Below are 15,184 nucleotides of genomic sequence, written 5' to 3' on the forward strand. Positions count from 1 at the left end.
CTAGTAACATGTCGTGACTTAAACATAAGAACATATTATGGCTAAGGCTACAGTTATACACGTCATAATAATAATATTAAACACCCTGTCTGCTGACAGTCATCAACTCTTCTCTCTAGTTATCCTTGACCAGATGTACCCTGTAGAAACTGATGAGCATGACTAAGCATTTAACAGTTTAACTAGACATCCTATCTCCACTAAACATTTCTAATACATAAAGTATCTATCCAATTTCTATCTGACTAAAAATACATAACACTAGCATGCTCATAATAATGCTAACATGGTGATGTGAAGCAGGAATAATGTTTACCCATAGGCTAGATATGTCTTGACTATGTTCACTACTTTAGTTTACTTTGTTAGCACGCTAATATTAGCTAATTAGCATTAAACATAAGGCAGACCTGAGGATGAGGGGAATATTATTATATTTACAATAAAAATTCAACATTTTTTCTAACATGAACATTTTCCACAATTGTTTCAAATAGCAAACTTTACAGAAAAAGATACATGTTTTTTGAAGCCAAACAGGGAAATCTTAAGTTAAATTTTGTTTTCCCACAAAACCATTAAATTAAACCAGAATTTTTACACTTTAATTCACCATTATTAAGGTAACATATTGGAAAACCATAACCGTTTAGAGACAGCTCTAATGACTACACCGCTGAGGTCTTATTTAAAAGTATACACAAAGCCTCTCCAGATTCAGTATATCCCTTCACACTGACTTCTTCAGAGGATCAGATAAGATATGGTTTATTGTCCCAATGGAAATTGTCTCAGACATAGAGTACCTAATCCTCGGTTTCATTGTTGAGAGTTTACCATCATACAGGCACTTATTCAACACATGAAGAGCCCAAAGTGAAGTGTTTCTCATGTGCAGAGTTCACCTTCCAGGCTTCACAGAGAATAAGCAGGAACACCAGTAGACTCTTAACACCTACAGTAGAAACATTATAAGTCAATGACATGCACTGTTTTGTGGGACAAAGATGATCAGACTCCTACAATGCTTTTCTGGGAAACTCAACACGGCCCTGCTATATATAGCGGGGCTTTTCACACAGTGTGCATGACTGCTTGTGTCAAGTCACATGACTCAAGATATATGGGTGGACAGACACACATACACACACACATGCTTTCCACTCAGATACAGAAGTACAGAGGCAGAGTTCTGTGGCCTGGGGTGTGGAGGTGGTGAGGGGATGTGAGGAGGTTTATTGAGTTGACTGTGACGTGTTGCTTCCCTTGGCCTGACTCCCATTTGTTCTGTCTTCCCAAGCAACTCCCCCTCTGTCTCAGTCTAAACCACATGCTAATCAGCTTTCTGTGCTCTGTGCTGTTTGATCTCTGATGGGTTGTTTTCTGATGCGTCCCACTGAATAGATAATCACTGTGTAAGTGAACACTATCAACAACTTCTCTCTCTTCTCCTTTCAGCAAACCCAACCCAGTCTGAGCTATGAGCAGACAAAATTTTGGTCAAATGCAAACAAGAGTAAGCCAGTAGTTTTATTAATTTGTTCTTTTCCACACCAGCAACAGACATTATCATCATTAGGCATATGCACATTACAAATAAAAGGTAACATACAAACGTCAAAGTGTCAGCAGGAGCAAAGCTTTAGCAGTGAATTAGTGACCAAGTAATGAAAACATGTGTAGAACTATGGTTCTTGTTATCATTGCTAACTCTGAGAGACGAGACAGTCCAAGTAACTTCAAAACAGTGCTGCTTTATTCAAAGGATCACAGGTAAAATTAACATCACACGCTCAGGTATCTTGCACCTCCAAACTGCACGCAGGCAGATGTAAGATGAAAGACCCTGAACCAAACCAGGCCTATACATTTATCTCTTCGGTTGGGCTAGCCCCATACTACACAGAAACGTCAACCGAGACGTCTCTGTTACCAGCTCTGCAGCTGGCCATAGCGGTAGTCAAAACATGAAGCAAATCAATGTGCATGTGTGTGTGTCTGTTGATTAAGTGGTGTGTAGCTAAAAACATTCTCACGACCTCTAGTAACATGTTGTGACTTAAACATAAGAACATATTATGGCTAAGGCTACAGTTATACACGTCGTAATAATAATATTAAACACCCTGTCTGCTGACAGTCATCAACTCTTCTCTCTAGTTATCCTTGACCAGATGTACCCTGTAGAAACTGATGAGCATGCCTAAGCATTTAACAGTCTAACTAGACATCCTATCTCCACTAAACATTTCTAATACATAAAGTATTTATCCAATATCTATCTGACTAAAAATACCTAACACATGTGACCAAATAGTTATGTAGTAACTATTGCTCAAACACTCCAAACCTTAATAATGGAAGTACTGCTCCATCTCTCATTTTAAGACCCATTCTTACTATGCTTTTGTGACTTTCTATAGTTTTTAGCATCTGGTGTCCAGGAATGTGTTTTGCCATTGTGTTAGGTCTGTACTCCAACACAAAATTAAATAATGGCCATGGGGTTAAAGTGCTGACTCAAAGCTGTAGGAGCGTTTGGGGATGTTCAGATGTTCAAAGTGGCTGACACAACACAATGCCTTCAATTTTATCACAGTGCAGGTCAGTCATCCTAAATATAGCAGGTTTTAAGGACTTTTTTAAAGTGGCTTTTTTTATCCCATTCAAGCCTGTCACCTGGATCTCAGTCCAGCTGATCATATGTTTTCTTTGTGGAGAACAAGACAGGAGTAAAAATAGCCCTCAAACAAGCTAGGAGAGAAGACGGTAACAATGACGGAGTCCATTGGGTTGTAGACTTCAGTATAATAATATAATATTTGAATGAATATGCATCACACGGTCTACTTATTTGGTTTCCAAAGCTTTCAGGTGCATGTTGTGGTATCAGTTGTCATGGAGATGGCTTATTTGTTAGCATATGACCTACATAGTGGTTTTAGGTCACATGATAACAGATGTGAGAGGTGGCTACAAGCTCTGGAAAAAACGAGCCAATGGGCTTTGTGACAAGAAGTTCCTGTCAAACTTCTGTTTCCAACATCAGAAATTAACCTACAGTTGTCATGTGGATATGATTAAAGTCATATCACTTTTAGTCCAATAAAATCAAGGCACTTTGTACAACTCTAAGCTATGCTAGCAGCTCTGTGAGGCTAGCTGAGCTGCTTTAAGCTAAATCTAATGGTGGCATGCTAACATGTTCACAATGACGTGCTAATGTGTTGCTATTTAGCAAGTATTGCTTTTACCATGTTTGCCATTCTGTTAAGTCTGTTAACATCCTATCATGAAGTAATTAGCACAAAATAGATTAAAGCACAGTTAAAACTGATGGGAATAGGTTCTCAGGTTTTAACCTCTTAGATTTTTTTCTTTCACATTAATGTGCTGGAGAAGACAAAATATCTACGTTAAAATCTGTTAGTGTAGGTCCATTCTGTGGCTTACCCAGCCCGTTTTTAAAAACTATAGCTGTAGTTGTGAGGCCTTCATACCCTGTCATTCATTCACAAAACATTATTTATGTATAAAGCACACTATTAAATCGATGATTCCAGTTTCAGGTGCCACATAATATGGTAAACATCAAGTCATTTAGTCATTAACAAGGCTGGTGGTTTGATGTCTTTCCAACATTATGTAGAGGTCTGTGCAAACCACAGTGCATGAAAGCTGTTACTGTTCCATCCAGTACAGCAACAGTCAACAGCCCCACTCATCCAGGGCTTTTGGGAATAATGTTTAGCAATAAACAGACTTATGTATATTGTGCTTTTTTCCTCAGAGTGGTATGTTCACCTATGAACACACTGATGAGCACCAACCTGAGCACCAGAAACAGTCAGGGCATCAAGGTCTTTCTCATGAACACCTCTACATAATGTTGGAAAGGCATCAAACCACCAGCCTTGTTAAGTGAACCGGTGCCCTCAGTAGTCTCGGTGTGTGTGTGTGTGCATCAGAGAAGCAATGTATTTGAAACAATGTCAAAGCTGCTTCATTTTATCATTCAGGTTGACTTGAGCGTAAAAGCTTGCAAGTCTTTCTTTCACTCCATCTGCCTGGACATGTTCAAGTAAGTATCCTCTTCTTCACGTGTACATGGCCTCAGCCTGGTCCATCAGTGTGTAACTGAGCCATTGTTTTTGCACAGGGTTTGTTCCACTCAGTACAGTGTGTTCTGGAGGTCAAGTGTTGTGGACACACGAGGAGCTTTAATGGATCAGGGATGTGCTTCTTTTCTGTAGATGTGCTGGTTTGGCAGGTAAAGGAGGTTTGGGGTAGACTGGTGTTGTGCTGTGAGGATCTGCATTGAATGCCTTCCTTAGCTGTGCCACGCGGCTTCCATGTTCTGACTCCTTCTCATCACAACACAGAAGTTCTGAGAGGAAGAGAGAGCAAAACAATGAATTCCTGAAATTCTGGTAATACCAGTTGCAACCAAAATATTAAAACCTGCTAATATCCACTAGTTACTGTATAGGCCTGGAGAGGGGGCAGAATCTATAATGACTAAATGATAAGATATTGTTTGTTCAGTGTGATAACATGTTCAGACATGCAGACAATGTGAGCATCAGCCGAGTATGGAAAAGAAATATTATTTTTCATAAAGGAAAGAAGATTCATCAAGTTTCATTAACAATCAATGTTTCCTCTTTGCTGAACTTTTAATTATACTTTTCTGCTCAGTGTTATGTCCTTTCTGTTAACAGTGCATTATATAAGCATATAGACTTTAACTGCATTCGATATAAGCTGTGATGGAAAATAATTACACTTTATACACTTTCTTACATTGTACTCTAGTGCAATTTCAAGGTACATGTAGTTTTTATACTACTTTAAACTTTTACTTGATCACATTTGAGATGACAATTTGCATGTTTTATTTGACAGCTCTGTAACTATTAGGATTGTCAAGTATTTCAGGCTCGACATTCTGGAAAACACATTAAGACATATATAAAATCATTTAAATATTTATACTTCAGCTAGCTTCAACCAATACCCACATTAAAACACTATGTCCACTATATCCTATGTCCTCTGCATTATATCCTAATGCATCAGTAATAATTCAGTTATAAAATATTTATTAGAGCACTATGAAAGGGGCTATTCTGCATTCAAATTCACTACTGTTTGATTATATAGTATTTAGTAACGTTCATTTTTGTTTTTGTCATGCTTTTGTATAAAGTAGACATCCCTACTGGATATAAGATTCAACATTTTTTTAAATTACATAGATATGCTGTGCATTTGTTCTTGCATTTCTGCTGTGACACTTCAGTTTACCTGCATGGGATCAATAAAGTTTACCATTTGTTTTGATATGTAAGTACATTTACTAGAAACAGTGTATATTTACAGTGTGGCGGTATTTCTACCTCTGTTAAATAAAGTATCTGCGTACTTCTTCCACCACAATTTATGTTATATTTCTGTGTATTTTTGTTTAATTTTTTCTAACAAAAAAATTACCATCAGGTCAAATTATACACACTTTATATTTATGACAAGTGCTACATTATAGCATATACCCAAGTAGAATCAGTAAATGATTATCATAGACTTTTACTTTTGAACACAAAAACACATAAGTCTGCACCAGGCATCTCTCTACTTCTTTTCTCCTGTCTTGTTTTCTCACCTCTGGCTTGTGTGCCGGCTTTCTCTGACAGCTGGGCTTTGAGTGGCAGCTGGTTGCCATAGCTACTAAAATGGGACCTGTAGAGAGGAGTCCAGTCACTGAGGTTGTCTGAGCTGCTGCCTGTTCCACTGTCACTGTCCTCAGCAGGCTCCTTCATGTTGTCATCAGTGCTGCAGGAGTCCATGTCCTGTTCAGATGACTGATCATTTGGTGGAGTCACGTCATCCTGTGTTTAAGTGGGACCCAAAATGATGGTAAGACTCTAACACACCAGCCAGATTACCTTCCAAACTTCAAACCCACATATAAACACATGAACTCACAGTAACATCTGTGAAGGGCAGCTGGATGTCTTCTTTAAAGCAGGGCAGCTGGGCATCTCTTCCTGGCAGCAATTCCACTGTCTGGATGCCATTCATATGGTCACTGTGCAGTATGGAAGGCAAAGATGTCCAATTTTAGTCCCAGAGACAACTGTCAAACATTTGAATTAATGCCCCAGTAACTTCTATTATCAAAGCCAATCAGAGTTGTCATTTGTTGAATGGAGCTTCATTAATGTGATAGAAATCTATGTTGTTTTTGTGTGTTGGTTAAGAAACATGTGGCTGAACTGACCTGACAAAGCAGAAGGGATTTCAGTCCATCACTTAAAAAAATAGATGCTTATAAAATATGACTTTATGTCATGTTTAAAAACATTTAAAAACCCAATGAACTGCATTATTTACTGCATGCGAGATGTGAGTTTACAGCTGTGTTCTCAACAGTGTTGAAGAACTGATCTTACAAATGAAACCACATAAATGACACATTTCTCTGAAACTGTTTATTCAACATGGTGGAGAAATGATTCTTATTCCACTGTCTAATGGTTTGCACATTTTGAGAAATAAGTCCTATTAGTTTCAGCTTAGTCCTTGTTTTTTACATAACCTAAAAATCAGCTAAACTTTCTCTGCTTCAATCTGCTGCTGTGAAACTAAATGACTCTTGTTATTTGATATCTATACAAAAAATCCATTGGAACCAGAGACTGTTGTTGTTACAGAATCTGTTTTCACTCTTCCTAATCATATTTTAAAAAACATGAGTGCTCTGTGTTTTGTGTGCACCTGTTGTTCATGAGACTGTGGAGGAGTTTGGAGGATCTGAATTCATCCACCTCTCTGATTATACTGACGCTCACGTCTCCATCCCAGCCGAGCAGCCAGCTCACATGTTTATGGGAACCTGGAGGGGAAAAATAAAAGGAAAGGAAAAACAAAATGGGTAAGCTTCCTGGGGATAAAATATCAGTATCAAGCTGCCATATAAATTGTTATTCTGCCTTTTGTCCAGAAGGTGGTGGTGTCCTAAAAGTATCGAGCTTGCCTTTGGCCACTCTTTCTCTGTTAAACTTTTTCACATTCACTCTGTCTTCTCTTCTTTTTCCCTGTTTGTGTCCTTCCTCTGTATTTCATTTCGAGCAAATTCACTGTGTTTCGCTGCAAAACATTCACATCAGAATGTTGCTATACCAATAGCAATGTCAATATATAGTTTGAGTTGTATACTATTCTGCAATAATGTCCAGGTCCTTCTTCTAGTAAATAAATTCCAAATCCAACACTTTTCCTCCATTACAAAAAAGAGTTTTTTTCTATTTGTTTCCTCATCATGACTTAGTAGGTAAAATAACCCCCCTCACCAGTGTGTGACAGCAGGTGCTTCTGACAACAGGACAGCACCTGATAAAGATGAAACACCTGCCATGACATCACTGACTGGGGAGTGGCTTAAATGTTCAAATCCTTAGAGTCCAGTGATTTCCTGCCACCTCTAACTCAACATAGATTTACTATTTACTCAGTGAACACATGCTGTAGGAGCTGAGTGAAACAATCACCTCTTCACTGTGAACAGACTGTGCAGATTTCTTAGAGACCAGATAACAAAAGCAGCTCTGTTGCTTCATATTCTGGGGAATGACTTGCATGTTTGTGCACTGTCACACACACAGCTATAAGGGTATATTGTGTAAGTGTCTCAGCATGATGTCACCTGGCCAAAGACGATGTCTGACATAAGTCTTGTTCTGTCTGTGCATCACAGCTTTATGTTCACTCAGTCACCTCACTGAGGTATAACTGTGCTAACAACATACAGAGGCTAGTTCTATTACAGAACTGAGGTGCTTTCCCTAATCAAACCACAAATTAACAAGAAATGCAGCTCGTACCAGAAGTATTTATTCAGAGAGACTTTAATTATGTATTTATGTGGCATTTAAAGGCCTCCATATGCACATGTGAGCATTGTCTTTCTCAGCACAGTAAACAAAGAATGAAAAACACTTCACTGGATTGTACTGTAGGCTGTGTAATGCAAATACACACACACAAGACACACTCCCACCCTCTCAGGTGACACGGGAGAGATTGGGTAAACAAAGACGGTAACCTAATATATGCTTTAAATGTGGTGACGCCCCAGACCACATGGCTTACTCAATCTTATTCAGCTCTCAGCTTGTGGAATGATTTGACTGGTGGTGACAGACGCTATCTGTCTCTCATACACACACAGTATTACACACACACTCTCCCATTGTGCAGGTGAATCAGTGTGGGTGATAGGGTCTCAGTAATTCAGATAAATACCTTAAATTGAAGGAGGGTGGATGAAATGACCAAAACAAAAAGGTAGAGCAGATGGTCACAGGGGTTACCAAGCAATGAAAAGACTGAACCTTAGTTGGATGAGTGTGGTCTAAGCACATTAATGAGACTTGTAACCTGAGAGGGTGTTACTACATAGTGTATCTGGACATCCTTACTCAATCAGAGCTTAAAAGATTTTTGCTTTTGTACATTTGTTGATCCAAAAAATGGTTGCTGAAATTAAGTTAACATAATAGTAGCAATACTTTTGAATTATATTTACAGTGAAAACACAGTAATTGGTATTAGTAGTAGTACTTTCAAAATATAGCCAATAGGCATAGCCAGAATTTTACAGAAACTGGGATTGTAAATTTTAATTTCCTCCAGCTTTATCCCACCTCTGGAAGAAATGTTTGACTAGCAACCTAAATCTCAGGGAAAATTTATGTTGGTTTAACTTTTCCTTCTTTTCATTTATTTCAGTGTTAATCCAATTCCAAAGTCTCTATGCTGCTAAACTGTAATTCTCAGGTGAGAGACAAGAGGGTCTAGAGCAGGGGTGCCCAATACGTTGATCACAAAGGTAGTGTTGGTAGATCATGTGTCAATATGATCAGCTTAGTTAATACTTTCAAATGAAAAATGCAACATCTCTCCTCAAAGCTGCAGCACCATTTTTGGGGGAAGTTCCAAAACCTCGCATTAGAGCTAGAGATGCAACGGAAGGCCTGTGCACAATTTGACATTGCCTTGCTACACAGAGCAGATTAACACTTGTTTGACAAATGCTTTCAGGACTTTGCTTCACTCGAGCCAGTTGCTACATTTATGTGCTACCCATTTAGGGAAGATATTGAGGTTGATTCACTCGCATCAAAAATTGCAACGCTGTTTTACCTGAACTGGTCTGGAGTGGAGGATGAGATATTGACACTATAGACTGACATTTAGCTGAAATCCAGGGCTAATGGACCGTTTTGGAACTTAAAGAGGAAAAGTACCCAAACATGACGAAATGTGCCACCTCCTTGACTGCATTATTTGGTTCTACTTATTTATGTGAGTCAGCATTTGACATAAACTACAAATGCCTGGTTTCAACAAACTATGTAAAATGCAGCCTCCAGTCCAAAGCTAGTGTTAGCTGGCTAACATGTACATTTGACAGTCCAGTACAGTTCAAATTGCTCCCAAATTAAAAGCAGATTAATTCAATACAAAAGTAAAATCATGACCATGCTACGTCGCTAATGTTACCAAAACAAACACATAAGCTTTAGATGATAACACAGCCACAAGGCAGAATGCCATGACTGAACCAAGTTTGAGTCCTTTGACTGCTTTAAACACACTCCAGCACAAAAAGCCAAACAGATGATAACTCTGGTTTTTGCTCTTTCCTTTTCCTGCTCTCTCTGTGAAAAAGAATGTGACCACTTCAGTCTGGCAGCCACTGCTTCTAACTTTCAGCTGCTGAGCTACTCATATTCAAAACCTTTGCTACTTGGAAGGTGGGACTAATTTATAGACTGTATTTACACAACACAGGGTAGAGAAGCTGGAATGACAACAGAAGCGCTATAGGCAGCACACTGTCATGAAAGAGGTAGTAGGACACTACATCCTGTCCCGTTTTCACATAACTGATCAGAGGGTGTGTAAAATCTTACTTAATGCACTTTTAAATATTTTATGGTGAAGAAATGTCAGATTTAAGGTATTTAAGATAATGCATCTTTGTAAAATTAGTTATGACACCAAAAAAATGAGACAGTTTTAGAAGTAGCACCTTTAGCCTCATGTCAGTTATGTTGTTACTGTCAAAGTGAAGGCCCAAGAAACACTGCTCCTTCCTGCTACAGAAATATGTTGCTAAGTCAGTATTTTCCTCTTTTGGCTTTCTGGAAATCATACTCATACAGCAGTGCAATAAAAAGAGGCATATTTGTTCTCTGTATATCCTACCAGAATAACCAGTTTGAAAAACCCACCATACCTTTCTTTGGCCTGCTGCTGTTATTGTTCCGGCCTTCTCTCCCCTCCCTCTCCTCTCGCTCTCTCCAGCGACGTACCTGCTCCTCTCTCATCTTCAAGAACAGGATCCTCTTCTGCTCCTCACTGAGGGCCTCCAGCACCTCTGGCTCTACCCACATGTCTTCAAGAATTTTAGCCAGCATTTTGCCTCTGCTGCTCGGGCGCTAGTGACAGCCGTCAGCCACTCTGTCTCCCTGTCCAGTGCGTCGCGTTTCAGTGGTGAGGTATGATCACTCCCTTTTCCTTCCCCACTCAGAGTCAGGTTCCCTTTTCTTTAAAGGATGAGGGATCGGGTACAGTGTAACTGCTAGAGGTCACTGAAGTGCCCTTTGACAGGTGCTCGTCCTTTGTGCGGTAGGAGTGGGTTGACCTCTTTGGAGGTGAAGGTGCAGTGTGTCTGTATCAGCTGGGCTCTGAAGGTTGGTGCTGTGGTTTTGAGAGGGAGAAAATGAGAGAGAGAGATTATATCTACTCTATTGTTTTGTTCCCCTTCATTCAGTCCTGTTCTGACGGGCAGAGCACAATAGGCCCTAAGCAAATAAGCCATAGTGCTGACTGTAATCTGTGTGTGAGTGTGTGTCTGTGCATGCAATGTTTACTCTGAGCACAGTAGGCAGCGAGAATGCCGCTGTGCTCTCAAACGCTGGCAAACAGGGACAGATTCACTATGTCAACACACACACACACACACACAGGGTGGGGTGTTAATGACAGCATGCTATATGGGGGTAACAGACAAACAGAAAGCAAAAGACAGCTTCAGTTCAGCTGAATTTCTGCACTGAGAGTGCACACACCACTACGACTGTTAGCACCTTATCTAGGCACGTGACACTTGACACTCATAGGTATCAGTAGCCTGACCAGTTAGAAGTTCTCAAGAAATAAATCCAAGAATACAACCTTTACCTCAAACAATGTGTAAGCATACCCTGAAAGATCACCGCCCTGAAAGATTTGAAGCAGGGAGCTTCTGAGCCAGACCCAATAGGGTTTGTCTCTGTGAAACTGGTTTACTTAGCTGCACTGGAGGGCAGTCTAATATAAAAGTAAGTTGAAATATTAGCCTTTCAGCTGGTGTTTCAAGCATGGCCAAGTGTACCAGAGTTGAGTCATAGAATTACACTAAGCTTTTCACTAGACAAAATAATTCTATGGTTTCAGCTTAAACACGGATGTAAAATAATAGTTGGGTGTTTCCAACAGCTGGTGCAGGACTGAAAGCAAAATGGTGAAAATTTCTTATGTACAAAGCTGGAAAGAAAGCATGATTGTGTGTGAGTTTTTCTATATTTAAAGGAACAGCTCAACATTTTAGGAGCTTGGTTTAGCTTAGCTTAGCACAAAAACTGTAAAAGCTAAGGTATATCTAGTGTTTTTAATTCAAATAAACTGAAATGTAAAAACAACAGGGTGTGGTTTTACTAGGGGTTAGGGGATTTATCACCTGTTTACAGTTAGGCAAAGTTAAATTAAGCTAAGATGTAGCATCCGATGTAAACAGACATGAGTGTGGTATCACCGTCTACCCCAACTCTTGGCAAGAGAGCGAATATATGTGAAACTATTCCCTTTAAAAAAGGCAAAGAATAAAGACAAAGAGCATCTTTCTTCAAGCAGGTATTGTAGGGATATTTACAATTACAAATGAATTATGATGCAGTATTGAAAACACAGCTGCTCATAAATCTCTGACCCAGTATCAAGAGAAAATTGCAGCCACTCGGTTCCTGCCTTACTGTTTCTGATCTTCTCCTACAGAGTAAGTAGTAAAACTTAAGCCACATTCTACATTTGCTGCAGTTTCAGTTCATTTATTTCAAAATATTTAGACAGCTTAGTTTGGTTATTCATTGTTTCATTATGTAGAAGCTGTAAAGCCCTTTGAGGCTATGTGATTGAAAGCAATATAAATACACCATAGCTGACAAGAAGATTTGCTACAAAGCATCCTGTTCAATGGCAAATTGCTAAAGCTTTCTATACCAGAAGAGTCTTAAATCTGCATCACAGCTCCTATAATCAATGGTATACATTTGAACGTAATAAAGGAAATATTCAAATCAAGACATAAACATGCCAGACTTATCAAAGACAATAACAACGCACACAGACGCTTCAGAAAAACAACATCACACAAGGACACAATTAACATATAGCAGATCAACTTCAACCTGAGTCCGTTATTCACACACACACACACACACACAGACAAAGTATCCAGTCCTGGCTCTGTGCCAACATGCAAATAAGTCCAGGATTTACTTCTGCCTCCACTCACATGCTGAGAAAAGAAAGAAAAGCAGCAAAAGGAGAGAACGGTATGTGGATGGCATACTGAGAGAAAAGTTTGAAAAGTCTCTTAGTATGAGAAAACACTGGGCATTTCACAGGGACAGAGGAGAGTGTGGGAGATAAATGAACTTAGACCAGCTGTAGAATTGCAATGACAGACTGAGAGAGAAAGAAGAGGACTTACTCAGAGGTTGCCGGCTGCTAGCATCTCCCTGCACTTGTCTGAGTTTCAGCGCCTCTGTAGGTGCTCTATGATGAGTCTGTCTGTGTGACGTGTGAGGGTGTGTTTGTGTGGGATCAGACCAGTGGCATGCAGGCTCAGCTCTGCTCTGCTGCTTTTGTACTGAACAGTAGTGGGGGGGGATTGACATTATAGCATTCTTTTTCTCTTCTCCTTCCTTCTGTTCCTCTTCTCTCCTTCTCTTCCCTGTTTACATTCCTACAATGCTACAGCAGCTGAAATACCAAGTAGGGACATTCTACACAGTTTATCTGCAGGTGTTAATAACTTAGTGATTCTAATCAGCTCCTTTTGATGTTTAGCTAAGTTCAAGGACACAGGAGCTATAATTTCCCTGGACAGACTCTGTAACTTACCAGCATAGCATAAGATTTTATTTCTGTATTTAATTTTTATCTGAGAACCTCTGCAAGCTGTAACACCCCCTTTCTTTTTCCTTCTCCAGGAAGTCCTGCCAGCTTTGTATGAAACCATTAGTCACAGCACCACAAGTGTTGGATGGATTCTGGATATTTATTTTACAGGACTTCCTGTTAGCAGGTTATTGGCACACTCATTGTTTTGTGTCTGCTCCACCTCATGGTGTCAGATCAGATGAATCCAGCTGGATGTTGTAAATGCCAGTCACATGCCTCTGACGAATTAAGGCTACTTGGGTCAAATGTGGATGACTAACCTGTGTCCTGGTCGTACTGGCTGGTTAAGGCTATGTGGCTGAGACCTATAGGGAGTGTTTACAGTAAATACAATCTTGGTGTAAATATTAGCTGCACTTTCCTCACCAACCTTTCTTTTGGTACGTGATATTTTATGTGAACATGGCAAGTTAAAGTAACAAGTGAAACTATGAAACTATAACCTTCTGTGGCCAACAAATGACAAAGAGGACAGTGGTAAATGGCAAAACATAAGAGCAGCACAAGTCAAAAAAAGATGTTTTATTTTACAAGCCTGTCATTTATTTATGAATTCATGACAATGTCCTAGACAGACCTTTGTAATTTGGTGCTACTTACTAGGGAAGAAAGCTTTTTTTAAAGATACCAAATAATTCCCAAGTTGTTATAGAATTGTTATGTAAAATAGAGCATTGCCATGTTATGAAGTCAGCAGACTGAGTTAGTAATGCCAGCTCAACAACAATATCTGTTTAAAATAACTAATTAACAAACATAGGTTACTGATCATAGTAATTAAAGCTGTAATGGAAGCCCCCCGCCCCCGGCTCCATGATAAGTGATATAGATAATGGATGGATGGATGGAAAACCATCTGAGCGTATTTGACTTGACAAGACTGCAATTTATTGCTAAAGAAATAAAACATTTTATTTGTAAAAGCAACATTTAAACTCAGAGTCTTTATCAGTTAAAATTCAACATGTCATCAAGAAGATCCACACATAAGGCTTCACTTGATGTGAGTCCCAGGCCGATCAATCACATCAGTACACGCCACACATCATGTTATTTACAATATTTACAACATAGAAGCCAGAAATATCAACTCAGTCAAAATTGCCAAAACATTTACCATCTGAATATAGTGATGTAACTAGTGTGACTGTTATAACACAATAGATAATATTTTCTTATACTAATGGGAGTAGATCTACTGGTGCAAGCAAAAAGGGGAGGAACTTCTTCTATACACAAGTTAGAAAAGGAGTCATGTTAATAACAACAACAACAATAATAATATGTATACAAGTGGGTAAGAGCGAGTATGAATGTGAATCAGTCTTTTATAAAACATAGCTTCTAACCTCCTGTATTTTTTAAAAATCATCTGAAGACTGTTTTGTTTCAGCTGGAATGATAAGTTTACTTTGAATTTCTGCTACTGGCATTATATAAACTAAACCACAGCTGTCATCGGGTCAGTTTGCACTGAAACCAGTGTTGCAGTGATACCACACAACCATTTGTTTGTCTCTCAGTTTGTTGCTGGTATCAGGGCAGCAAGTACAAGGTCTTCACACAAGATATGAAACCACACAGCAAAGATGAACTCAATTTCAGTGGCCTTGATTTAAGCCTGAAGTTAACTTCTAACCACAAACCTGAGCCTAAATTCAATGTCTACCTTACTATAGTTCTAACATTAATTCAAAGCGTAACCATAGCCCTAAACCTTTCTGCCGGGGAATAACCCAGATCTTCATTTAGCTGGTCAACAGGAGCACATTTTTGCTGGTTTTCACCTACTCTTCTCCTTGCCATAATACTGTTCTCAGGACATGTGGTTCTTAAAAGGATTAAAGGAATAGAATGCATACATAAATGCATGCACACACACACACACACA

At 39.2% G+C, this 15,184-nt stretch overlaps 1 protein-coding gene across 2 annotated transcripts; it reads right to left on the minus strand.

Moving 5' to 3' along the window:
* Window positions 1–2,237: 2,237 nt before the first annotated feature.
* Window positions 2,238–12,927, minus strand: LOC109957476 (SH2 domain-containing protein 4A). 2 transcript variants are annotated; one of them, XM_020595369.1, is made up of 6 exons: window positions 12,821–12,927; window positions 10,304–10,754; window positions 6,778–6,895; window positions 5,986–6,088; window positions 5,663–5,888; window positions 2,238–4,387 (listed from the first exon to the last, which is right to left on the minus strand). In XM_020595369.1, exons 2-6 carry the CDS (start codon window positions 10,482–10,484, stop codon window positions 4,221–4,223), a joined length of 795 nt encoding a protein of 264 aa, XP_020451025.1. In that variant the 5' UTR covers window positions 10,485–10,754; window positions 12,821–12,927; the 3' UTR covers window positions 2,238–4,220. The 2 variants fall into 2 exon arrangements, with proteins under 2 accessions (XP_020451025.1, XP_020451024.1); XM_020595368.1 differs by having other exon boundaries at window positions 10,304–10,767.
* Between the last annotated feature and the right edge of the window lie 2,257 nt (window positions 12,928–15,184).

Source organism: Monopterus albus, unplaced genomic scaffold (genome assembly GCF_001952655.1).
Source record: "Monopterus albus unplaced genomic scaffold, M_albus_1.0 scaffold27.1, whole genome shotgun sequence".
NCBI lineage: Eukaryota > Metazoa > Chordata > Actinopteri > Synbranchiformes > Synbranchidae > Monopterus > Monopterus albus.

What these genes read in the sequence shown, in the direction of transcription:
- LOC109957476 (XM_020595369.1), bottom strand. Translation starts at nt 10,484, where the DNA reads ATGCTGGCTAAAATTCTTGAAGACATGTGGGTAGAGCCAGAGGTGCTG. An exon ending in CACAGTCTCATGAACAACAG is followed by an intron (nt 6,089 to 6,777) that starts GTGCACACAAAA and finishes CATACTGCACAG; the next exon opens with TGACCATATGAATGGCATCC. An exon ending in TGCCCTTCACAGATGTTACT is followed by an intron (nt 5,889 to 5,985) that starts GTGAGTTCATGT and finishes ACTTAAACACAG; the next exon opens with GATGACGTGACTCCACCAAA.